The following is a 25,556-nucleotide window of genomic DNA, read 5'->3' on the forward strand; positions in this document are numbered from 1 at the left end:
TACTAGATATTCTCATTGTTACTAGGATGTCATTACTTCTAAGCCCTGTTAGTGGATAGTTTAAAAATATATCTTTGTATGCTAATCCTTCTATCTATATCTGAATCTCTCTGTATACATGTATAATTTAAAAATCCATAAATTCATTCTGAGCCCTCCAGTTCTGGTACCACAGCATTTGTTTTGCCCTGCCCTTTTTTTCTTAGTAACTTTGTTCTCCAACAGTGAAAAAGGGAGAGTCTCATGTTCAATTGCATTTTTATTTGTTTGCTCAACCATAATATACACATATATAATTTCAGAATTGCTATCCTACACCCCTGTGAAAAACAAATTCTCTAACTAGACTACATTATTTGTGTGTAGTACTTTTTGTTTTTAGCCTTATAATATACAGTCAAAATATTGTTTTTCAAGTACCTTAGGTTAACTCTTTTCTCTCTCACCCTGTTGGTGTGGTTTTTTCATATATGAATACACAAACACACATACACACACAAACACATTCACATATATATTCAAATATGTATGAATATAATACATGAATATTTATATATAACAGTCATAACTCATTTGTAATTTTTATTCATATATATAACAGTCATAACTTATTTATGATTTTTTTTATTCCATTGAGTTCCTAATTCTTATTAATATATGAAAAAAATCATTCTATGGACAGTTCTTTCAGTTATGACAGGTGTGTAGAGTCATCTACATCACTTACAGTCATGATATAATGTTTCATCACCCCAACATTCCCAGGCACTGTTCTTTTATAAGTCAGCCACTCTCTCACCTCCTGCCTGTGGTAAACACTGGCTTGCTTTCCTTTTCTACAGTTTTGCTTTTTCCAAAGTGTCATAAATGAAAACGTGCATCATGTCAGGCTTTATTACCTTAATAAAGTGCATTTAAGAATCATCTATATTGTTATGTCTAATAGTTTGTTCCTTTTTTTTTGTTTTAATTTTTTATTGTTGGCTGTTCAAAACATTACATAGTTCTTGATATATCATATTTCACAATTTGATTCAAGTGGGTTATGAGCTCCCATTTTTACCCCATATACAGATTGCAGAATCACATCAGTTACACATCCATTGATTTACATATTGCCATACTAGTGTCTGTTGTGTTCTGCTGCCTTTCCTATCCTCTACTATCCCCCCTCCCCTCCCCTCCCCTCCCCTCTTCTCTCTCTGCCCCCTCTACTGACATTCGTTTGTCCCCCTTGTATTATTTTTCCCCTTCCCCTCACTTCCTCTTGTATGTACTTTTGTATAACTCTGAGGGTCTCCTTCCATTTCCATGCATTTTCCCTTCTCTCTCCCTTTCCCTCCCACCTCTCATCCCTGTTTAATGTTAATCTTCTTCTCATGCTCTTCGACCCTACTCTGTTCTTAGTTACTCTCCTTATATCAAAGAAGACATTTGGCATTTGTTTTTTAGGGATTGGCTAGCTTCACTTAGCATAATCTGCTCTAATGCCATCCATTTCCCTGTAAATTCTATGATTTTGTCATTTTTTAATGCAGAGTAATACTCCATTGTGTATAAATGCCACATTTTTTTTATCCATTCATCCATTGAAGGGCATCTAGGTTGGTTCCACAGTCTTGCTATTGTGAATTGTGCTGCTATGAACATCGATGTAGCAGTGTCCCTGTAGCATGCTCTAGTTTGTTCCTTTTTAATAAGTGAGGGAAATTCCAGCAGTTTGTTTATCCATTTACTGTTTAAAAGACATATAGATTGTTTCCATCTTTAGATAGTTAGAGAATCTAACTTGTATTTTCCAAAATAAACACTTTGACTATCTTTAAAAATAGAATAGAGTAGGTAGAGGGTGGTGAAAGTATAAGGAGAGCAGAAACGTAGAAACCAGTTAGAGAAGTCATTTGCCCAGGTTTATAAATTAAGGAGAGTTAGAGTGGGAACCCAGGTACTTTAGTTTCAGAATCCATGGTCTTAACCACTACTACTTCTGCCTTCTGGGAATCTGAGGATTAAAGAGCAGACTAAGATTTTTGTTTAGTTATTCTTTAGTTTTTAATTATAACTATAACTGATAAATGAATTTTGAAATCCAGAGATTGTTGGCAAACTTAACAGGAACGATTTCAGTGGAGTTTGGTAGTTTTCCAATTTGTTGGAATAGCTTTCAACGTAATGTGACGAAACATGCTTAGAAAATCTTCTAAGGCCCTTAGAAAGATAATCTCTGTAATACAATCTTTATTTAGTGGTCTTTCTCCAATTCTGCAGAAAAATTATCTTTGAGAATCAGTTCAAAGACACTTGACTTTTCAGTTAGGGGGAAATAGAAATGTCTGTTTTACGGGAATTAAACTTTCAACAATTGAAGTTTTATGGAATCCAGAGGTTATTATTTAGAGCCAAGGAGATTATTTACCAAAAAATATTTCTCTTAGGAAGTCTTTGCGGGGGGGGGGGGGGGGAGTTTCAGAGAGGAGAAATAATTTTTGGTGTTCTATTACACAGCATAGTGATAATAGTTAACATATATTTCAAAATTGCTATAGGAGAGAATTTTAACCACAAAGAAATGATAAATATTTGAGGTGATGGATGTGTTTGATTATTCCACAGTGAGTGCATGTAAGAAAACATCACTTTGTACCTCAAAATATTCAATCATTATTTGTCAATAAAAGATAAAACTTAATGCAAATAAAAAACAATTCCTTGGAAGAAATTAATGAATAATTTATTCTCTCATAATGATTTTCATTATAAGGCACTATTGTGAGTTTACTAGTTCTCATTTTTTAGAATAATGGAATCAAGCTACATGCTTCTATAATTTCTCAAAGGGGAATCTGAGAATTAATGATCAGGCTAAGCTTTTTGTTTTAATAATAATTATAAGTACTGAAACACATTTTGCCATCAAGTATTGCCCCCAGTGTGCTTAGCATTGTTCAGGTAATGTATGCAGGAGTTAGTCCCTCCATTAAATAATTTAGAGAAATAAGTAAAGTGAAGACCGAAAGACAGCAGCAGAAGTGTTTTACAATTTGAAGGAAATAATTTACAGGGAAAAAAGGTTAAATGGCTTGACATTATATGATTAATGTAAACCTTTTTCATTGGGGAAATGTAGCTCAGTGCTGTCAATTAATAGCCTCCTGTATATGGTAAAGTCATGATCTTCTGAAACCCGAGGATAAGGAGCTAGTCTGGACAGTTAAATGTGTTTCTAGAAATTGAAGTCATTGTATTTTAAGTTTTTAGTTGCAGAAAGGTTTATATGCTTTTAAACTAGAGGAAAAAGCAAAATTGAATATAACTTGAATTATTGTCAGAATCACCATATGCCATCATCCAGACTCTTCTTTACTACTTTTTGAGTCTTTTTTCATTCATTTTTAACAGTAGTTAAATTTGTAGTTAGTTTCTTACCATGACCCATGTTCCTAGTCATAAGAGGACACACCTTACTTATAAAGATTTTTGTTTTATGATAATGGAAATAAGTTCTATGTGTTTCCAAAACTGGGGTGAAATATTAGTATATCATTTAATTTAAAGGTATTTTATTGCTCAACTTATTACACATTTATGTTTTCAATTCTTTCATTCTTCAAGGAATTACCTATTGTAGGTAAAGCAATGGTGTTTTGTTTGTTTTTGTTTTTTGTGCAGTTTTTTGTTGTTATTGTTTTATTTTGTATTCTTTCTGAATATCAATTAATGTAGTATGCCACTAGTTAATATATTATTACAAAGACTGTTTGCCACATTCTGGGTCATCTTTATCTGTTACTCTTTGAGTCTATTTTTCTCCTTAGTTATTTCTTTCTTTCTTTGTTGTTAATTCTTATGTTGACTTAAATGCTGCTATTTATGAATAATTATTTCTTACCCACAGTTTTGTTTTTACCTCAAATGAGAGAAATTGGATGATTATCAAAATAACTAATTTGCAAAAGAAGCAGGGAAAGAGTATTTTAAGAGGTATCTCATAGGCTAGGTGTGGGATCCACCAGTTCATAATGTGTGAACAGCTAGGGTATTGATGATTTTACGTCTGCTGGAGCTTCATTAAAATCACATTTAGCTGCTTGGGCTGGGGATATGGCTCAAGCGGTAGCGCACTCGCCTGGCATGCGTGCGGCCCGGATTCGATCCTCAGCACCACATACAAACAAAGATGTTGTGTCTGCCAATAACTAAAAAATAAATATTAAATCTCTCTCTCTCTCTCTCTCTCTCTCTCTCTCTCTCTCTCTCTCTCTCTCTCTCTCTCCCTCTCCCTCTCTTTAAAAAAAAAAAATCACATTTAGCTGCAACAGTCATAAGGTCTGGCCTCCATCTCATATAGGTGTTAAGACATCTTGACAGACTAACTGCAGGATATAAGAAACTGTAATAAACAAAAATTTTCAGAACTTTAAGAAGCAACTGCCCCTTCCCAACTACATCTCCTTGCAACTTTGGGACTTGTATATAAAACAATTTCATTTTCTCTGCCTCAGTTACTAGTCTGCTGAGAAGGGTTTAAGTACTAGCTCTTGGAAACTATGTAGTCAGAGTAGCTATAAAAGGCCTTTTTAAGCCTGTCACTTGCTTTAGTATGGTTTTTTTCCATTTAGATAAAGGCTTTGTGGGTTTAGGATATTCAGTTACCAGATGGGGAAAAAAGGCACCAAAATGAAAGTCTTTTCTTTTATTTAAAACAACTTTCATTATTGAGAGTCTTTTATTAGTAATAAGTAAGTTATTTATCTTTTAAAATTATGAATGGCTGGTTCATTCGGTATTGCTCAGGCTTCTGGAACAACCTGAAGCTAACTATTATGGACAATTTGTTGCTTTTACATTTCAGTCAGGGTTCATAGGCTACCTTAAGTGGTGTAATTATCGACTTATATACAAAGTGGCTCTAAAAAGAATTTTTTCCTTAATATGCACTCTATAAATAAGTCAATGTGAAAATAAGTTATAACTGAATTATCTATATTTAGCCTCAGTGGCTGCTCAAAAGTATTACATCTAAGGAATTATCAAAAAGAAATTCTAATTTAATTTCCAGAAATAATTATGATTATTTGATATGCTTGAATAGCTGATTAGTAATGTAAACTCAAACATTTTATTCACATTTTTTAATTAAAACAATTTTTAGTAGGGTGGAAAAATACCAGCTTATCTTAGACACATTATAAACTTCTCTAAATAACTCTTTCAAAGATCTGACGTGGAACTTGGATCCTGTTAGGCAGGCTTTTTTGTGGGCGTATTAATTCACATTCCACCTGTCAGTGCACATATAGGTAAAGACATTAAACCACACCCTCTGTTCTGACCTTTTCCTCAGGGGACACTGACTAGAATCCTCTGGCTCAGCCTGCAAGGCTATTTGAGCAGCTCCATTTGGAAGAGCTTTTCCTTTTGAATAGGGCGAAGCTGCAAGACCGAGGGAAATAATGTTGCAACTACGATTCTCAAGACTGCTACTATGGAGATTTAAAACCTGACCTTCCCTGCCAGGTTCTGCTTGGAAGGCTTACTTAATACCACAGACAAATTTGATACCGAAAGCAGTTTTATTGCTCAGCATATTACACATTTATGTTTTCATTCTTTTATTCTTCAAGGATTTACCTATTCTAGGTAAAACAGTGGTGTTTTGTTTGCGTGCTTTTGGTTTTTTGTGCAGTTTTTTGTTGTGTTATTTTGGATTCTTCGGATAAAGACTGATAGACATTTAGGAGTCTTTCTGTTTTGTTTTTGTTTTTTAGATTTGTAGGGTTCCCCCCCACCCAGACATTTTCACCCTTTTTATTGTTCAGTAGTATGAATTAATTTTTTTATGTATTTGATAGCACTAAACAGAATGGAATATCTTGATAAACTAAAAGGAACTTTTTAATGTAGTAGAAAACTGATAATTGAAGAAGCTTGGCTCCTTCATCTTCTAGAATGGATTCTTACAGGACCTATTTGGCAACTGTCAAACTTGATGGCTCTTGGTTGGAAGAACAAGATGAAGATATTTATGAGGTTGAATCTCGAGTGCCTTTACCGTATCCTTTTCCTTTGTGTGAACATTTGGATGAAAATAACTCAGTAATTATTAATACTTCTATTTTCCACTTGATTCATAAAAGAAATGGGCACATATTAAAGCTAATTTCTAAAATTTCACTGCCTACCCCTCCTTATTCAGTAAGTATAAAATATTAATTTAGTTTAACAAATAAGTATAATGAGAAATGAAATTTTAAGTATTGTTAATAAGGTTAACGGAATAGAACCTTATTTTGTTATTGTTTGGTATATACTGCTGCCCATTCATCCTAAATGTATCAGAGGGCTCAATTTGATCTAAAAGTCCCAACTTGGCTGTGTTCTTAATTCCAGAAAGCAGAATGAGATAATATTACACTTCTCCAGTGCCCGGTGAATTGTTTAAAAAATATTCTGCTTGTCTTTAAGATTCTTGTTTTTGTATGTTTATGAATCCAATCCTGAATAAAAATGGGAATAAAAATGGAATGATTATATTTGAGAGAATAGGTATTGTGATATCTAGACCAGCTAAATAAATTGTTTACATCCATGACATACTGACAGTAGTTCCAGGCAAGGTAAAAACAAACTTGGATTCTAGATTTTCTTACACCATAAGGAACTTATTTTCAGTTTTCTAAATGTCAACTAATTCTGTAGAGAAATATATTTTTTTCTGTTTTTTATGTGAAACTTATAAACATTGCTAAAGTGTTTAGCATAAAGATACCTGCATATTCAGTATTCCAGGTTTATTTGATTCTCAAATATGTTGTGAATGATTGACTACAAGTTATTCAGCACTTTTTATGACTTTGGTGGCTTTAACTGTACATGCTAGCTAATATTTAACAAACCAGATGGTTTTTAGAATAGTGTTGTTACCCCTTCTACAACTTTTGTTTTAAGTGTCATAATCTTTACTAAAGCTTATCCATACTTTAAGTATAATGGTGAGTTTACTAAATACTTTGAAAATATTGAGTTTAAAATTTTTATATAATGCATACTATTATAGATATTAGGAATAAATCATACCTTAACTGGATAGAAGGTATTATGTAAAGTATGTAAATGAGAATTTTAAGGGGGACTCTTATCCCAAATGAAGTGGATCCCAACTGCTATTGTAAATAAAATATATTACCCTTACTTATTTGATTGCTTGAGGTTTTTGCTTTGTTTCTAAAACTGAAGGTTTTTTTCATGATTTCTGGTAAATATATAAATGTATGTGAAGGTGGTTTAGATCTTGTCATGAAATGGAGCATAGAGGCAAAGACTTATTAAATTTATCTAAAGCAAATATTTATTTTATTGTAAATACTCTATTGAATTTCTGTAGTAAATTTGGAAAATAGTTCATCTTTTTTTAGTTATAACTTTGAACTCTATATTTCATATATTTTCTAGGTCATTAGTATATAATAAAAAATTATGTACATATTGAAGCAATTGATGTATTTTAAAAAATGTATTGACTAAATTCAGGAGAGTAGTTGTGTACAACATTTATACTTCATGGTCATTTTCTTTATAGTAAAAATTAAAATATAGTATTTATCCACATTTAAAGGAAAATACTCTTGGTAGTTAAAAATGAACATGTTCATAAAATTTTTCCTTTTTAAAGTAACAATATATTTTCACAGATATTTTAGGAAATTATTTACAAATTAAAATTTGTTTAATTTTCCATTATGAGTCTTATATCTATGCTCATTTTTAAATAATAGGTTATAAATAAAATTTAAACATTCTTTTAAAACAACAATTATTGGGGTTGGGGTTGTAGCTCAGTGGTAGAGTGATTCCCTGACATGTGTGAGGCACTAGGTTCAATCCTCAGCACCACATAAAAATAAATAAGTAAAACAAAGGTATTGTGTCCACCTACAACTAAAAAAAAAAAAAAAATACATTAAATTAAAAAAACAATAATTGCATACTGAATATTTTGGAAATTGATTTGGTTTGTCAATAACACTCAGGTGTGAGGAGCAGAAGTCTTTAAGAATAAGATTTTAAATATTATCTTAATTTTATAATACATTATTAATGTCTAATTAGAAACCTTAGAAACCACTACATTTTATCATTTTAAGCTTAAAACATGGCAGTAATGTCTTTCTGATACACAAACTTATGTAAATTTACAAAATTTATTTAAAAGACTTGCTGTAAGCCTGTTGTCAATACATACAATTATTTCTTAAAATTCTGGGGCTAAGTACTAGAAACATTTGAGCTCAGTTTTGTTTTCTGTGGAGTTTTTTTTTTTTCTGCATGTAGTTGTTTCAGTAAAAAAGATAAGTAGATGGTGACATATAAAAGCTCAGATAACTAAAGCAAAGTTAGTGCTTTTTTGTAATTTCACACAAATGATTAAGTGATCGCGATTCAACTACTTCCTGATCGAGAGCTTTGGCCTCAAGTGTGTATTACCATCTTAAAAACTATTTTAAAAATGGAGTCAGTATATGCCAATGATAGCATTCTAAGAAGGCTGTATTTTTAATGCCTCGGAATTCTAAAGTGTTCAAAACAAATGTGGAGTCTACTGTTGACTTATCCTACCCACAAATGTTAACATGCATTAGATCTGTCTTAAGTGACTGTAAGTCAGTAATATGTCTTTTATTTGAAATCCTTACTTTAATGGAAAATGACACTGGTTTTCCTAACACTTCATCTTCCTTCATGTATTCTTTCCCTTCTTGTTTAGCTTGAACATGCAAAAGTTACACAAACAGAATTGATGCGTGAGTCATTCAAACAGAAACAACAGGCAACAGAGTCCCTTAAATGCCAAGAAGAACTGCGAGAGCGCCTTCATGAAGAGTCTAGGGCCAGAGAACAGCTGGCAGTGGAGCTCAGTAAGGCTGAGGGTAAGTACCTTGCCTTTGGCAAGTCAGAGTAGCAGAACTTCAGTCTTAAAATAGAGATTTTGATGTACAGCCAAATTCAGAAACAAATCTACTCTAATTTAGAGCAGCCATTGGAAGTAGTTGTGGTTTGTCTTCAGAGTTTTTCCAAGCAGTTTTTAAAACTGCATATACACATTTAAATATAAAAGGAACTTATAGAATTACTGAAAATATAAAGGAATTTTAGAAAATAGAGAAATGGATGGTGGAGAGTTGTTACCATGATCCCACCATCCTAAGACATGCCTGTAATTTAAAAAATGAGAAAACCGAAGATAAAGATGTTGTTGAATTGTTTAAGGTAACCATTAAATGGTGACCATAGGCTTTAAGCCTCTAAAGCCTTGGGCTTTGCCTCTTCTTCCCCCATGCTGTGGTATTGACCTTGCCCTTCTAGAATTAAAATACCAACTTGAGAGAAAATGTTTTGTTAGAGCTTCATAGTCATACATAGTAGCTGAGTTCATCTCAACAAACTCATACATGCATGGAAATCAATTTCAGTTCATGATCCCCTTCTTTTCCCTCCCGTCTTCTTTCCCCTCTCCCATTCTCTTTCCTCTACTCTATTAGAATTGTGATTCGATTTATAATATCTGATTTACATTAAGCTGTCTAGGAACTTGTCTATTTTTATCTTTTTAATAAAGTGAATTATGCATATACAATGTGATGATACTTCAGTATAGCAAAGTATTTGAAAGTTTAGAGAAATTTCATATTAATGTCAGGTTGGTAAACAAGAAGATTGCATTAGGCCAGGCACAGTGGCACATGCCTGTAATCCCAGTGACATGCCCAGGGACACTGAGGCAGGAAGATTATTAATTCAATGCCAGCCTCAGCAATTTAGCAATGCCCTAAGCAACTTAGTGAGACTTGTTTCTAAATAAAATAGAACTGGGGATGTAACTCAGTGGTAAAGCACCCCTGGGTTCAATTCCTGGTACTCAAAAAAGAAGAAGACGACTAAATCAAATGTACATATTAAAAGTTAAAGGCTGGGGTTGTGGTTCAGTGGTAGAACATTTGATAGCACACATGAAGCACTGGCTTCAGTCCCCAGCACCACATAAAATATACTAAATAAAGGTATTGTGTCCATCTTCAACTAAAAAAAAAAAAAAAAAGTCAATAAGTTGCTGCTATTAATAGCAAATTCATTCAAGACTCTTAATAGGTTGGAATGATTTAAAGTTTTGCTAACAGCTCTTTTGTTGTTCATATTAAAACATATTAATGTTCAAATTTAAATGAGTTGTAATTCCATTTCCTGTTCATTTTATCTTACAGGTATCATTGATGGCTACGCAGATGAAAAAACTGTTTTTGAAAGGCAAATTCAGGAAAAAACTGATATAATAGATCGCCTTGAGCAGGAGTTGTTACATGCAGGTAATAGGTTGCAAGAATTGGAAGCAGAACAACAAGAAATCCAAGCAGAAAAAGAATTATTGTCAAGACAGAAGGAGGCAATGAAAGCAGAAGCAAGTCCAGTTGTACAACGTACGTATTTTCAGACTTTGGAACACTTTTCTTTTCATTTATATTCTTTAAACATTAAGAGTGATTTTTCCCCCTTTTTTTCAATGCCATTATTCATATACCATATAGGAACTTGAAAAATAATAGCAGAATGGGCTGAGGTTGTGACTCAGTGATAGCGCGCTTGCCTAGCATGTGGGAGGCACTGGGATCCATCCTCAACACTGTATATAAGTAAAATGAAGATCCACTGACAACTAAAAAAGTGTATTCAAAAAAATTATAACCAAACATACCTTATAGGTAATTGTCTTATTAGACAACCAAGTAGAACCAGGGTTTTCTTTTCTTTCTTTTTAAATCTCTGACAGATGTTGACTGTTGACAGGAAAAGACAATTCTTTACTTATCCCCAAAAATCTGCCTCAAGAGAAGGTTACAAATAATGGGGCAGAATATTTTATAAATTGTGTAAGCTTTAGGCTTTTTAATAGAAAAGAGAAAGCAAAAAAATGTATTGTCGGATTAAATAACTAAGAACTTGTTTTAGTAATAAGCAGGTCTGGGGCTTGCAAGCCAAATAGATGGAAAAGATCAATGGCGCTAGTTTAGTAGGAGTTCAAAGAGAAGTTAAATTTACAAATAACCTTAATTTTTCCTTAGATAAGAAATTAAATAATATCTTGACATTAAAGTTTGTTTAGCAGTAAATGTCAATCTTTATAATAGTAAAAATTTAAATTCAATTTATTGTGTCCTCACTTTTATAGTAAACATAAGTTGGAATTATAAACTCTTTTTCTAATTTCATTTGATCAATTAAGAAATACAACATACATTTTTTTGTAAAATGATGAAATTAGTCTAACATGGGTTTAGGGTTGTAATTTTTAAATGTGGAAAAACTTTGTGTCATACATGTAAAATATTCAAGAAATATTGGAACTTCTCAAAATCTCCAGTGATGATGATCAGTGGCTTCAGCGTCTGCTTCTAATATATATGTGGGCACATGCATTATCTTATTTTAGCCAATAGAATATGTATAATATTTTTGTTGTGTCTTGTCTTGTTTTCTATTTTCATAGGACTAGTAGATGCTGCAGTCGATGCAGCACCTGAAGCAGGTGTGTGCGTACAATTGCATGGACTATTTTTGAGTGGTAGATTTAGATGCAAATTTTGAGTAACCCTTGGATTTTCAACCAACTAACATGTCTCTAATTTTGCAGTTTTGCTGCTGTGATTCACTCTTAAAGTTGTTCTCTTTTAACAACAAAACAACTTGTCTTACTATGAAAGTTCACATTTTCACTTGAAATTAACAACTGAGATTGATAATGACCATCATCTTATTATCTGTTTTGCATGAAACTTAAAACAATTTCAATTTTTCAAAGAAAATTTTTTTTAAACAAATATATTAAATCTTGTAGTCTATGACTTTCCAGAATCCTCTTCTAAGTCAGGAAGTTTATAAGATGATGGTAGTAAAAAGATCAATGGAATTTAGTAAGAGGCTTTCTGATTGATTTACTTTATGTTAACATCTAGTATCAGTGTTGTTTTCAAAGGAAAATTTTTTTCTGTTGATTCCTTGTCCTGAGTATAGTGTTGGCACATCAGTTAGTATAAAGATTCTAGAGATAAGTTCTTTCTATTTTCTTTATTAGAGGATTGGTTTACTTTTTCTTTTATACTTTATTATTATATTAATAATGATATTAACTAACACAATAGTGCTTACTGTACTACAGTTACTGTTTTACATATTTTAACTCATTTGATTCCAAATTTGCTGTAAGAGATTGGCAATGATATAGTTCCCATTTTACATATAAGGAAACCAAGGATCATCATATTGAATATCATGTAAAACAAAAGAGGCAAGCTAGGATTTGAAGACATAGTCTGTTTTTAGTGCTAACCACACTGCCTCTCACATGTCAGTTTTCCCTTGATGCACATACATGTGAGCATGCAAAAACAACTCAGTAATATGGATCTAATAAGGAGTAAAAATAACAGGAAATTCTGGGTATAGTCATATTTCTTCTTCTACAACTCTTCCTTGCTTGTTTAAAGATTTACAGTGATTTTTTGTGTATATTATGTATGCATATGAAAGTGATTTATGGGTTTGGAATGAATTAATTTTTGTGTGAGGTAAATAAAATGTTCTTTTTCTATGCTTAAATTTCATTCAGTTTTGTTCTATTCTTAATAGTGAAAAGTGGCTTTTTTTGTCATTTGCTATGTTTTTACAAAAATGGTGTTTTTGTGATGGGACTTTCTTTTTGTTAATTCTGCATAATTTTAATAATACTAGTTTATGTATGTGGAGCAGTAAGATATTTTGTTATTTCCATAAGAGAATATTTACTTTTTAATATGGATTTAAAATATTTCTCAGCCTTTATTTCATGAAGGTAAAATTTACTGGAAGCACTATTAATTATAATTAACTCTGAATGCTTTTGCATTTATAAACAGAATTACTACATGAGACAGAAAAATTAATGAAGGAAAAGCTAGAATTGCAATGTCAAGCTGAGAAAGTACATGATGAACTTCAAAAACAAATGAAAGCTTTGGAAATAGATGTTGAAGAACAAGTCAGTTGGTTTATAGAGATGGAACAAGAAAAAAATGCTGAAGTAATGGATTTAAGACAGCAAAACCAAGCACTGGAAAAGCAATTAGAAAAAATGAGAAAATTTTTAGATGTAAGTATTTGCAATTTGATATTGATTTTTCTCAGTAGAATACTATGTGATACTGTTCTATATTATTTTAATTTTAAATTATAGGGACTCTTAATATTTTTGCTTATGTGTGTATTCCACCAATGGAGAGAGTATTCCAATAATTTATTATGTAACAATCAAAATGAAAATAGTAAAACTAGGGCAGGGAATGTAGCTCAGTGGTAGAGCACTGCTTAGCATGAATGAAATGAGGCCGGCCCTGGGTTGAATCACCAGCACCAAAAAAAAAAAAAACCTAAACAACAACAAAACTTGTGCCACTAGCTTGTGAATAAGCCCTACTAATTAACGTTCCAAAATTCATAGTTAATCTTCTACTAGTCTCTCATTTAACCAGTAGCCAAAGCAAGTAAGAATTCCAAGAGCTAATTGTCTACCATTGTGTCCACCTCAAAAGGTGTGAACACAGGTAACAACAGTGTGGCACTTGCACTAGAATAGTTGCCAAGCTTCCATTGCTCTCTTCCAAAAAGATGTTAAATCTTTAATTTCACATGGATAGTCTTCTTTAAGATTTCTTATAAGCCAGATTTTCTCTTCACATATCAGAGAATTAGAGTCTTATACTATTTATAATTTTAGGTATAAAACTTAAGATTAAAGAAATTGATTTACCAGACAGTTTGTTTATTTGCTTAATGACTGAGTTAGCAGTGTAATTTCTCCATTGTACAAGTACATTCATTGATGGAGGAGAATTATTTCATTCTGAGTTTAACATTACCTAAATGAAAACAAATGTACTTCAAATAAATTTTAAGTATTTAAATTTTGTGGAAGAACCCAAATAAGTAATGTGTCATACCAAAAATATTTTTGAATCTTTGTGATTCCATGGTCATCAGTCCTTTCTTTTCAAACAAACTTAACAACCTATAACTAAAGAGAGATAATAGGTTTAATAAATATTGTTTCTTCAATTACTATTGTTTTTATTATTGTTCAATTTCAGGAGCAAGCCATTGACAGAGAACATGAGAGAGATGTGTTCCAACAAGAAATACAGAAGTTAGAACAACAACTTAAGGTTGTGCCTCGAATCCAGCCTGTTGGTGAACATCAAACTAGAGAGGTAAGAACTTTATTGGTATTTCCTATTTGTATCTTGAGTGTGAAGTAAGAGTTACATTATGAAAAACTTAAAAGTGAATAAGGTATAAATCTTAAAAATCAGGACATTGAATGTTACTTAAATGTGAGGAGGTCATAAACCCTAAAAAATGTTTGTATTGGACTAGGGGTTATAGTTCATGGTAGAACACTTGCCTAGCGTACCTGAAGCCCTGGATTTGATGCCAGCACCATCAAAAACAAAACATAAAAATGTTGTACAGAAATTTGGAATTATTTCCATCTTTATATATTTTCTAGTATTAAATAAACTTCTCTGCCTAATTCTCTACTCCCATCCCAACAAAACTGATAATTCTCTGTAGTCACTCTTTACTAATTATTTCCCTTTCTCTTCTCTTTTACAGTCCACTACAATGAAGTTTCCAACATCTTTTTCTTGGAATTTTATACCCCTTAGTAAATTTAAACTGTTCCTATGAAGGTTACCCAAAGCCTCTTGGCTGTATCTAGTAATCACCTCTCTGTCTTTAATACTACTCAACCATTTGGAGACACTCATTACAGTCTTCTATAAGTATCTCCTTCTCTTGACTGCTGTGACACACCTACTGTAGAGTGTGGTCTCTCTCCTCCAGTATTTATTTGTCTTCTGCCTACCCAAAATAAATGAGGGGTGCCTCATGACTTAGTCTTAGAGTCCTTGTTCTTCCGTTTTTACATTTTCTTCCCAGTCATCTGTAAATTGCCCCACAGTTGTTCCTTTATTCCTAACATCTCTGTTGAACTCTGTACTTGAATTTTCAACTGCCTACTCTGTCTCCACATAGATGTCTCATTTTTAACATATCCAGGAATCATATTCTTGGTTCCTGATTAGCCTTTATCAAAAAGACAAGAATAAAATTATTCCTTCTTCATCTCAATAAATGTTGTGCCTTCTAAATCATCTTCTTTGCTAAGTTCTAGAATTCTTCCTCAGTCCCACTCCTTCTCAGCCCTGATCCCAAACCACTAATGGATCAGATTTATACTACATCTTTTTATTCCTTTCACCTTTATTCATTTCCCTGTGTCTTAGTTGTCATATTATTTGCCTATATATGTGAGGTAGCTTCCTGACCAGTCTCCCTGCTTCTACCCTGTCACTCCCACTGTCCATTTTCCTCATACAGAAAACTCTACATTTATTAAACAAATGCTACATGGGAAATATTATATATATTTATACGTATATCACTTATATATATTTCTAAAGATGGCTTGTCCTGGTTATAAAGAGATTATGCTTGAGATAAGCAATCCCAGTGTGGATCATGGCTGTGCTATGTAGTAGATGTGTGACAGTAACTAAGCTACTTAACCTTTCAAATCTATTTATTCATTTCGAAAATAAAGACAGTAATAGCTCCCACTGCATAGCAGTATTAGTGTGGCCCTTAGTTAACACTTAAATTCAACTACTATTATTTCTGAAAATAATTTTATTGCTGAAAATTATCTACAATTTCTAAGAAGTTTACTTGATTCATTTCTCTTAAAAGTACCTCAAAGAAGTATAAAATGCCTATAAGTTCATTGTAATGAAATGTTAAATCTGCTAGAGTAGCAGAGAAGTCATCATTCCCTTTGTTTGTAGTCATTGCCCTTATTTCTAACAAATGTATTTTTAGCTTTATGAAAAACAGTGACTTATTCATTGAAACTCAAAAGATAATTCAAAATCTAGAACTTTGACTGCCATTTTCTACTATATAATTTTTTAAAAAATATTTGAAAGTTGACCCATCTAGTTCATGAAACTTTAAGGTATGTTTGAGTTTCCTCAGGAACATTGTGACCCATTTGTTCTCTGCTTACCCTGCCAGAACTAATCCCAACTTCTGATTTTCTGAAGACCCAAAAATTCCAACTGTGAATATATATTATAATATGCCATTTCATTGTACCTGTTTTATAGCCTTTTCTCATGAACGTAATCCAAAACTTAGTCAACCTGTTATTCTCAGTAGCTTTATTACTGTTAAAATTTAATCCTGTAATTATAATTAAGCTTGCATTTTTTTAATGTTCTGAATAATGATTGTCATTTTGTATAATTGCCTCCAAGTATTTCACTGAATAAAGGTAGTATTCTTTTATTTCTTACCATCACTTATCTTTTTAGGAACCTCCTCTCCCTCTTGATCAGAACTAATTTCATAAATTATCTTATTAATCCTTCCTGTATTCTTCTATCACAGAGCCATTGAATTGAAGGCACTTGCATATCAGTCTTCAGGGATAAGTTGTGAGATGTGTCATTATTTATTTTGGATGCAGGAGAAACTATTAAGACACTAAATGTACAGCTCTCTCTTTCCACCCATTCTCATCTCTATTCTGGGTTGGTGCAATGTATAGGTTGAAAGTGCTTTGTAAATAACTATTATCAAAAGGTAATTCATGAAAGATTTTTTTTCAGGTTATCTTACTTCACATTCTGAGAGCAAGTCAGTAAGTACTCTACAAATTTGCCATCTTTAAGGTCATAGGTCTTAGTATGATTGTACCATTACTAGATAATTCAACATTATTCAAAATGTGGTTTTCCCCTCTTCCTAGCTAAAGTCTTAGTCTTAAGAGAATGAAATTTTTCTAAAAAGGGTTGAGCAAAAGCAATATTTGTTGTTTACTAGTGCTGCCTAGTTCTTATCAACTTGGGAAATATCAACCTTTGTTTGAGATAATAGTTGCTATTCTTATAAAAAATGAAATTAATATAGCATTTCAAAATGTTTTTTGGAAAAAAATGATTTTTGAGATGAATTAAAAGTTATGAACTTTTCAAATTTTTAGATTTTTTTGTTTATTATATTTTCAGGTTGAACAGTTAACAAATGATCTAAAAGAAAAAACAGACAAGTGCAGTGAGCTGCTTCTATCAAAAGAACAGCTTCAGAGAGATGTACAAGAGAGGAATGAAGAAATTGAAAGGCTAGAGTTCAGAGTGAGAGAACTGGAACAAGCCTTACTTGTTAGCACAGACAATTTTCAAAAGGTGTGACATTTTGAGTTAACTTTATTAAGTGTTTTAATGAAGAAAAGTTTGATACACAAACATCAGAGCTTGAATAAGAAAGCTTGAGGGTGGGGGCAGATGGGAAAGAGCCTTCATTTTTATCTGAGAAATGCATTTTAAGTGTCAAAAGTTCCTGTTTGACTCTATGAATGTATTCAAGACTGAATATCTGTAACTTTTTGATATTCACTAATGTAGAGTTTGTCCTCCTAACTGGTCAGAGAGAATTGCTACTTATCCAAAAGGAAACATACACACACACACACACACACACACACTCTGAATAATCAGTATTTAATGTCTGAAAATTTGAGAACATTCTTATATATTTAAAGGTAGAGGACCAGAAACAATTTGGAGCCTTACAAGCTAAAGCAGAATTGTCTCTAGAAGTGCAACTGCAAGCTGAGCGAGATGCTATCGACAGAAAAGAGAAAGAGGTAAGGACTTTTTTTTTCCTTTCGTGTGTGTGTGTGTGTGTGTGTGTGTGTGTGTATTAGATGTAGATGGGCAAATATCTTTGTTTTATTTACTTACATGGTTCTGAGGATTGAACCCAGTGCCTCACACATACTAGGCAAGCACTCTACCACTTTATTTTTAAATGACAAAATATGTTTTGAGTTATGTTAAAATCAGTTACCTTGAAAATGTCATTTGAACAAAATGAAATTTGTGGTCTAAAACCAAAGTATAGACTTTCTCAATTCAGTGCCTAAATTGATCTTCAAGACAATAAACATGTGAACTGATAAGCTTATGAAGGAAGTTTATTCCAGGTTGAGAGGATAACTAGTGTGAGCACTTTGAAGCAAGAAGAAATTTAGAGAGGGAGAAAGGACAATTTAGCAGGTATGGGCTGAGTGAAGAGGACAGTGGAGAAATGTAGTAGTTAGGACAAAAGGCAGCATCTCTTTTCTCCTGTTCGTGCTATGGGCGTTGAGTTTTTGCTCCTCTCTACTGTGAATTTGGGTTTGCTTGCTTTCCTTTTTCTTTTTAAACTTTTCCCTGAGAATTGATAGTGTTGTTTTACAACATATGAAGCTTGTGCTTAAAAGATTAATAATGAACTAGGAATGGGAATTTAGCTCAATGTGGGTTTGAATCTGCAGCACCACAAAATAATAATAACAAGAAAGTAACTATAAAGTTATCCTGTGTTGCCCTTCTCCCTCCTTCTTAAAGAGAAGGATCCAATTAGGCATGGTGGTGCATGCCTGTAGTCCCTGCTTCTCAGGACGCTGAGGCAGGAGAATGAATCACTTGAGCCAAGGCAGTTAAGGTCAGCCTAGGCAACATAATAATACCCCTGTGAGAACAAGAAAAGAAAATTTACCTTTAGAGCTATAGTAATTTTAACTTTCTTTGTCTACTAATAGTTTTCCTAAAACATATAATACTTAACATCGTATAGTAGTAAATAATTTTAAATGTTTAAGATGTTTTTAATTATGTTTTGTCTCTTTCCATAGAATTTTTCTCAGAACATTTAAATTTATTTTAACAAATACTTATTTTGCTTAAATATCGTAGAAGTATTTGTTAATAAGTACTTGGAAATCTGTTTACAAAACTAATTTAGATATCAGCTAAAATGACAGTTCAGCGAATGTGTAGTTCAAAGAAGAAAAAAGGAATCCATAGAAATTACTATAGTTGAAATGATCCATGAGAAGGATCGTTTTCCCATTTTTATGTAACATCTGAAAAGTTCTTGTTTATTAGGTTTGGAGTTTTCATTGAAGCAGTGAGCACATTTATTTTTGTGTAACTATTTCTATATATTTGAAAGGAATTAATACTTAATGATTTATCTTAAATACTGAATAATCTCCTCCCCCCAAAAATGAACCTTCACAACTCTATCTAAAAGTAGTGGTAGTTGACTAAGAATACTTGGTGTAGCTTACTAGTTGTTTCTCTTCATTTGTGTGTGTGTTCTGGGGCTCAAAGGGCCTCATACAAGCATTCCATCGCTGAGTTATTTCCTTAGCCCTAATTCTATACATACATACACACACACACACACACACACACACACACACACAGAGGTTTTTTTGTTTTTGTTTTTGTGATGGAAGCCATTAAGTATAGTGCCAGGCTGGCTATAAACTCCAAATTACAAGGGTTCAAGCAATTCTCTCACATCAGCTTCCTGAGTAGCTGGGACTACATTCATATGCCACCATGCCCTATTATTTTTATTATCTTTTGAATGTAATATATATCTACTAACACCTTAATTTCCTGAATTAAGTTTCTAATAAACATCTACCTTTTACTCAGGATCATAGTACTAGTAGTTCAGAACTATAAGAAACCATAGAGAGCATCTGTTAACTGACTTTCAGTTTTTACAGATAGAGACCCAGAGCCAAAGATGTTGAGTGAATATATACAGATTAAAATAACAGCTGACCTTCATTTACTTGCTTTACATAACTATAATGAGTATTCTATCAGAACTCACTCCCTTACCTATAACTGAATAATGAGAGGTATGAATGTAGAATTAAAACATATGTCTTTTAATGTTAATGAAAATAACTTAAGCATTCTATCCTGAAAACTAGGCAAATGTTTTCAGATGTCCTATTGAGTATAAACATAAAGATATCCTTATGTATCATTATAGTTGAGACGTTCAAATACTCCCAAAACCTAAATTTGTGTAAAACATTTTTTTGAAAGTTCATTAGACTATGTAGAAATGTGGGATGAATAAAAAGAAGAAAACAGCTTCTCATAGGAGAAGGAAATATTGTGGAGACAATAGTTATTTTGAGAAAAGGATTCCTTCAGTAAGTTTTAGCTCTCTGTAGAACTAATGAGCTCTAGTTTACAGATAGCAATAGTAAATAATAGTTAACTTTGCTGAGGGCTAGAAAGTATATTAAATGCCTTGTCCCATTAACCCTTAACTGTCTTCCTGGGAATAGGTTCTGTTCTAAAATCTCCTAATTTGCCAATGTGTGACCTGATCCTTAAGAGAGGTTAGTACTTAGTACAGACAGAAAGAACTGATTCTGGAACCCTATGATACTATACTGCCAGAACACTGAATATATTTTGCTTGTTAGTGAAAAATGTTAAAGACTGTCATTCAACATTTATTATTAAGCTGTTTCTGCACGTAGAGCACTTTTGTTCAGTTGTGAAATCAACACCAGACTTCAAGGAATATGCTATCTAATTAGTGGAACATATGTAAGTTTTTTTAACATTTTTTTAAGTTGTTGATGGACCTTTATTTTATTTTTTGATTATATGTGGTGCTGAGAATCTAACGCAGTGGCTCACACATGCCAGGCAAACGCTCTACCACTGAGCCACAACCCCAGCCCCTATACTTTTTGTTTTTAAAAGAGAAAAAAACACTTAAAAAATAAAATAAAATAAAACTCAAATAGGTACAAATCAGTGTCATCCAAATAGTCTAGATATCAATTGGTAGATAAGTAAAACAAGTTTAAACCTTTCTAATGTTCTTCTGGTTTGGGTGTTGTTATAAGACAGCCTGAAACTAGAGTCTGCTTGAATAACAAGAATGTTCCATAGTGTCATTTGGAGAAATTAAAGTCTGATGTGATGTCTCAAGTTCAGCTACTTAAAATAAAAATGTTAGTACTTTAAACCAGTCCTTCTCTGCATATGAATCAGCTGGGGACCTTGTTAAAGTACAGGTCTTTTTTTTTTTTTATCTCTCTCTTTTTTTTAAATTTTTAGTTGTAGAGAAACTAAATACCTTTTTTTTTTTTTTAATGTGGTGCTGAAGATCAAACCCTGTGCCTCACGCATGCTACGCAAGCGCTCTACCACTGAGCCACAACCTCAGCTCCCAAAATGCAGATCTTGAGTGCAGCACAAGATTCTGTGCATCAAACGTGCTCTCACATGATGCCTATTCTGCTGCTCCTGAGACTACACTTTGAGTAGCAGAGCTTTTAAGACATAGAGCTAAGAATTAGACTATTAAGTGATGTCACAAGGAAAAAAAAAAAGGTCATGTGAGGTGGGGCAGCAATTTTGAACTTAAATAACTATGTGTATGTTGATTTTATAATACCTTGTCATTAAAATTTTTATAGAAGAGAAGAATAGGTGTAAATACTGTCAGATAACTTTGAAGAAGATACAGTCATCACAATTTTCAATAAACTAACCTGGAAATTATATATGTACAACCACTAAATGTATTTTAGTGTCTACAGAGTTTAATATCAGTGTTACAAAAAAAATTTAAATAGAGGTCTTAGACATTAGTTGTTAGAAACAGGATAAATTATAGTTTAGGACTGGAACTCCCAGGTTCAAAAGGTGGTTTCACCACATAGTAGACATGTGACCTCAGGAAAAGTTACTCCTTGCAGTAACTCCCTTCCTCACTTCTGACATGGGGTTAATCATAGAATAGAGCTCCTAAGGTTGTAACAGGCTTTTTAAAAAATAACAATATATAAAGCACTTTGTACCCATGCCTAGCAGTAATTCTCTATAAATTATAGCCATTATTTAGTATTGATACCATTTCTGTTTAAGAAATATTAGGCTGATTTTTTTTTCCTTGCTGATTTCTTTTTTTAGGCTGATTTTTAAGGCCTTGCCTTGCCTGTGCTAGAATGATTCTAATTATGTGATGTATCAGTATATAAGCAACAATATGCCCCTTTTCAACTTTAAGGCACTAAATGATTTAAAGTTGGCTCTGAGCCAGTTACTACTAAACACTGCTACTGCATCTTAGGTTGCTGTTAATGCAACATTTTTGATCATCAAATAAATATATGTTTATAAATTCATTTATTAAATATTAAGTAGCTGTGAATCAGTGAGCTAAAGTGACTGCTAATGTCCTCAATCAAACCCATTTTTTTAAATAGAGCAATAATTAGCTCTTAATATTCGTCATCAGGTTCATTTTTTGTGTGTAACCATCTAAGAGGATTATTTTACTTTTGTTACTAATAATCCATCTTCAAAAATTAAATTTCTGTTTTCCTATAAGTAAGAGCTCTCTGATTTTCTACTAAAATTATTTTGTTAACTTACTCTGCAATTCAGACCTAAGGATCTCTTGACCTTATTGTGTATCTCTGCTTCCATCTGCTTAATCAAACTACAAAGCAGCCAGGGCATTCAATGGATTATAATTAGATATTTGTGGGACTATATTAAGTTAGTTTTATTTGATACTAGAATAACTAAATTAATTCTACAATTTTTCTAAGCTTTTCAATAGCAACTGACTTAATTCTAACTGAATTTAACGTAAGGGTTAGCATGTGGACTACTCCTTTCTGTGACTCTTTCTGCTTATGGTAGAAAATGTTTCCTGGTGTCCTTCTTTAAAGGTGTCTTCTGCTTGGGCAAGATGGTTTAAGAATGTGCAGTGTGACAGGCACGGTGGCACACACCTATAATCCCACAACTCAGAAGTCTGAGGCAGGAAGATTGCAAGTTTGAGGCCAGCCTCAGCAACTTAGCAAGACCCCAAGCAACTTACTAAGCATGACTCTATCTAAAAACTATAAAATGAAAAAAAGGGCTGGGGGGATGTGGTTCCATGGTAAAGCTCCCTTGGGTTCAGTCCCCAGTGCCAAAACAAAAACAAAATAAACAAACCAAAAAAGAAAAAAAAAGAATGTGCAGTGTGAGCATGTCTAGGAACCATACAGGTATGGCTGGCTTAGAAAACCACTTTCCTTTATTCTTATGAATTAAGCATATGTACTTTGTAAAGCAAATACAACATTCTTTTTTTTTAATTTTTTTTTTAGTTGTAGTTGGACACAGTATCTTTATTTATTTTTATGTGGTACTGAGGATCGAACCCAGTGCCTCACATGTGCACGACAGGCGCTCTACCACTGAGCTACAGCCCCAGCCCCAACATTCTTAATTCTATCTTGACAAACATCTGTATAAAGTTTTTTTTTCTTTACTTTTCATAATTTTGATATTAAAGATAACAAACTTAGAAGAACAACTAGAGCAATTTAGAGATGAGCTTGAAAATAAAAATGAAGAAGTTCAGCAACTACATATGCAATTGGAAATACAGAAAAAGGAATCCACTACCCGTCTACAGGAACTTGAACAAGAAAATAAATTATTCAAGGTAACTATTTTAGAAAATTCTTTTTTCTATAAAGAGATAATAAGTTTTGCTCCTATGTAGTTATAATAAACATTTACTAAGTCCAGATCTAAATAATACTCACTCGAAGAACACTAGCAAGCAAATAGATTTGCATGGAACTTATTTTCTGCTCATAATTAAATTTTTGAGATCTTTTATGAAAATATTTCAAGAATTATTGATCTACATTATGTCTAATTTTTTTTACTTGTACATTGTAGGAAATGTATTTTTTATAAGACTTAATTGAAACAATGTTGTGAAAAATGCCATGTCATGAATACATCCAACTATGATGGTTATTTTTGTCACTAGGATGAAATGGAGAAATTGAGATTTGCCATAAAGGATCCTGAGGCTATCTCTACTCATGACCAGCATATGCTATTTGGGAAATTTGCTCAAATAATACAGGAAAAAGAGGTAGAAATTGATCGATTAAATGAGCAAATTAGAGACTTTCATCAACAACTTAGACTTACAACAGATAACAAGGTATACTCATTTAAAATTGGTTATTATCTGAAATCTAATATAGTTAAATAGAGTAATTAGCTTTGGATGCCATCTGTTATAGACTTAATTCAGTATTTTATCTTTTCCAATAAAATGTACTAGTGTTGACATTTTCCTAATAGAGAATCAAATACTAAAAAAGCATAAGCCACTTATGTTTAATAGAACCTCCAGAATGATGTTCTAAATAAGGTCTTTGTTTGATGTGATAAGGGAGGTGTTGGTCTATATTGAAAGTAACATAATGTGTCTGACAAGCATACAGCTTTTGTGCCTGATCATCTTTAAGTTTTTACCCTAAAATAAAACAAAATTTTAAAATATGAATACATATGTTTCTGTGTTTCCCTTTTTCATTAACTAATAGGATTTTGAAGAAAAAAATGAACTGATAAGGGATCTTGAAGTCCAGATAGAATGTCGGAAGAGTGATCATGAAAGTTTGAAGAAAAATAGAGAAGAAGAAACAGACAAGCTCAATGAAGTGATTGAAAAACTTCAGGAGGAATTGTCATATATTGAACAGAATATGTTGGTGGATACCAGTTCCCCCTCAGAACAAGAGGACAGCTTGAAACATCAGTTGGAAAAGGTTATAGCTGAAAAGCTGGCTTTGGAACAGCAAGTAGAAATCACTAATGAAGAAATGGCCTTCACAAAAAATATACTTAAAGAAACCAATTTTAAAATGGATCAGCTAACACAAGAATTAGTCAACTTGAAGAGAGAACATGACCATAAGGAAAAAATCCAAAGTGTACCAGACGAAAGTGTTAGCATGACTATAGATGATCTCAGCAAAGACCAACCCGAACTGGAAGTAATCCATATTGAAGATGTTCTTAAACCCCCTGAGAACAAGATGTATCTCAGATCTTTTGAAGAAAGTACCAAAGTTTCCAGAAATTTGGAAACAAAACTGCTACAGCTTGAGAGCTCTGTTAGCGCAAAGGACTTAGAACTTATCCAGTGTTATAAACAAATAGAAGACATAAAAGAACAAGGCCAATCTGAAACAGAAATGCTTCAGAAGAAGATCGTAAACCTACAGAAAGTACTTGAGGAGAAAGTAGCTGCTGCTCTTGTAAGTCAAGTCCAACTTGAGGCAGTTCAGGAATATGTGAAATTCTATCAAGATAAAGGAGTAGTTTCATCAGAACTTGAAAAGGAAAATATGCAGAATTTAAATCAAATAACAGAAAACAAGATGGAGTCAGATATGTCTGCATTAACCTTGAGAATATCAGACTTAGAAAGACAAGTGATTGAAATGCATACTACTTTGATTTCAAAAAAAGAACAAGTAGAAACTGCAGAGAAAAATGCTTTGGAAAAAGAAAAGAAGCTGATAGAACTGCAGAAGTTGTTGGAGGACAGTAAGAAAAAACTAGAAGGAAAAGAAAGGAAAAGAAGCCCTCACGGAGATTTTGTTCTCAAGGTTAGTTTTGTATTTGAGTTTTTCACATAAATACCCTAAGAAACTCTTTTTTTTTTTCCTTTGCTTATTAAGCTGATTGGTAATTTACTAAGTCAAACAGTTCTGCTGACAC

General features: G+C 32.6%; 1 protein-coding gene across 10 annotated transcripts in view; it reads left to right on the plus strand.

Annotated features, from left to right (window-relative positions):
* Akap9 (A-kinase anchoring protein 9) overlaps positions 1 to 25,556 on the plus strand; it is a 138,348-nt gene that overhangs the window by 80,149 nt on the left and 32,643 nt on the right. For 8 of the 10 annotated variants that reach the window (XM_071612189.1, XM_071612191.1, XM_071612217.1 and 5 more), the window contains 9 exons: positions 8,765 to 8,927; positions 10,260 to 10,472; positions 12,945 to 13,177; positions 14,172 to 14,291; positions 17,154 to 17,330; positions 17,687 to 17,791; positions 23,317 to 23,469; positions 23,806 to 23,985; positions 24,374 to 25,444. In XM_071612189.1, coding sequence (XP_071468290.1) covers positions 8,765 to 8,927; positions 10,260 to 10,472; positions 12,945 to 13,177; positions 14,172 to 14,291; positions 17,154 to 17,330; positions 17,687 to 17,791; positions 23,317 to 23,469; positions 23,806 to 23,985; positions 24,374 to 25,444 — 2,415 coding nt within the window. Of the gene's footprint in view, positions 1 to 5,934; positions 6,196 to 8,764; positions 8,928 to 10,259; positions 10,473 to 12,944; positions 13,178 to 14,171; positions 14,292 to 17,153; positions 17,331 to 17,686; positions 17,792 to 23,316; positions 23,470 to 23,805; positions 23,986 to 24,373; positions 25,445 to 25,556 lie in introns of those variants that run through there. The other 2 variants (XM_071612226.1, XM_071612208.1) reach the window with 2 other exon arrangements.

This window comes from Marmota flaviventris, chromosome 1, assembly GCF_047511675.1.
Source record: "Marmota flaviventris isolate mMarFla1 chromosome 1, mMarFla1.hap1, whole genome shotgun sequence".
NCBI lineage: Eukaryota > Metazoa > Chordata > Mammalia > Rodentia > Sciuridae > Marmota > Marmota flaviventris.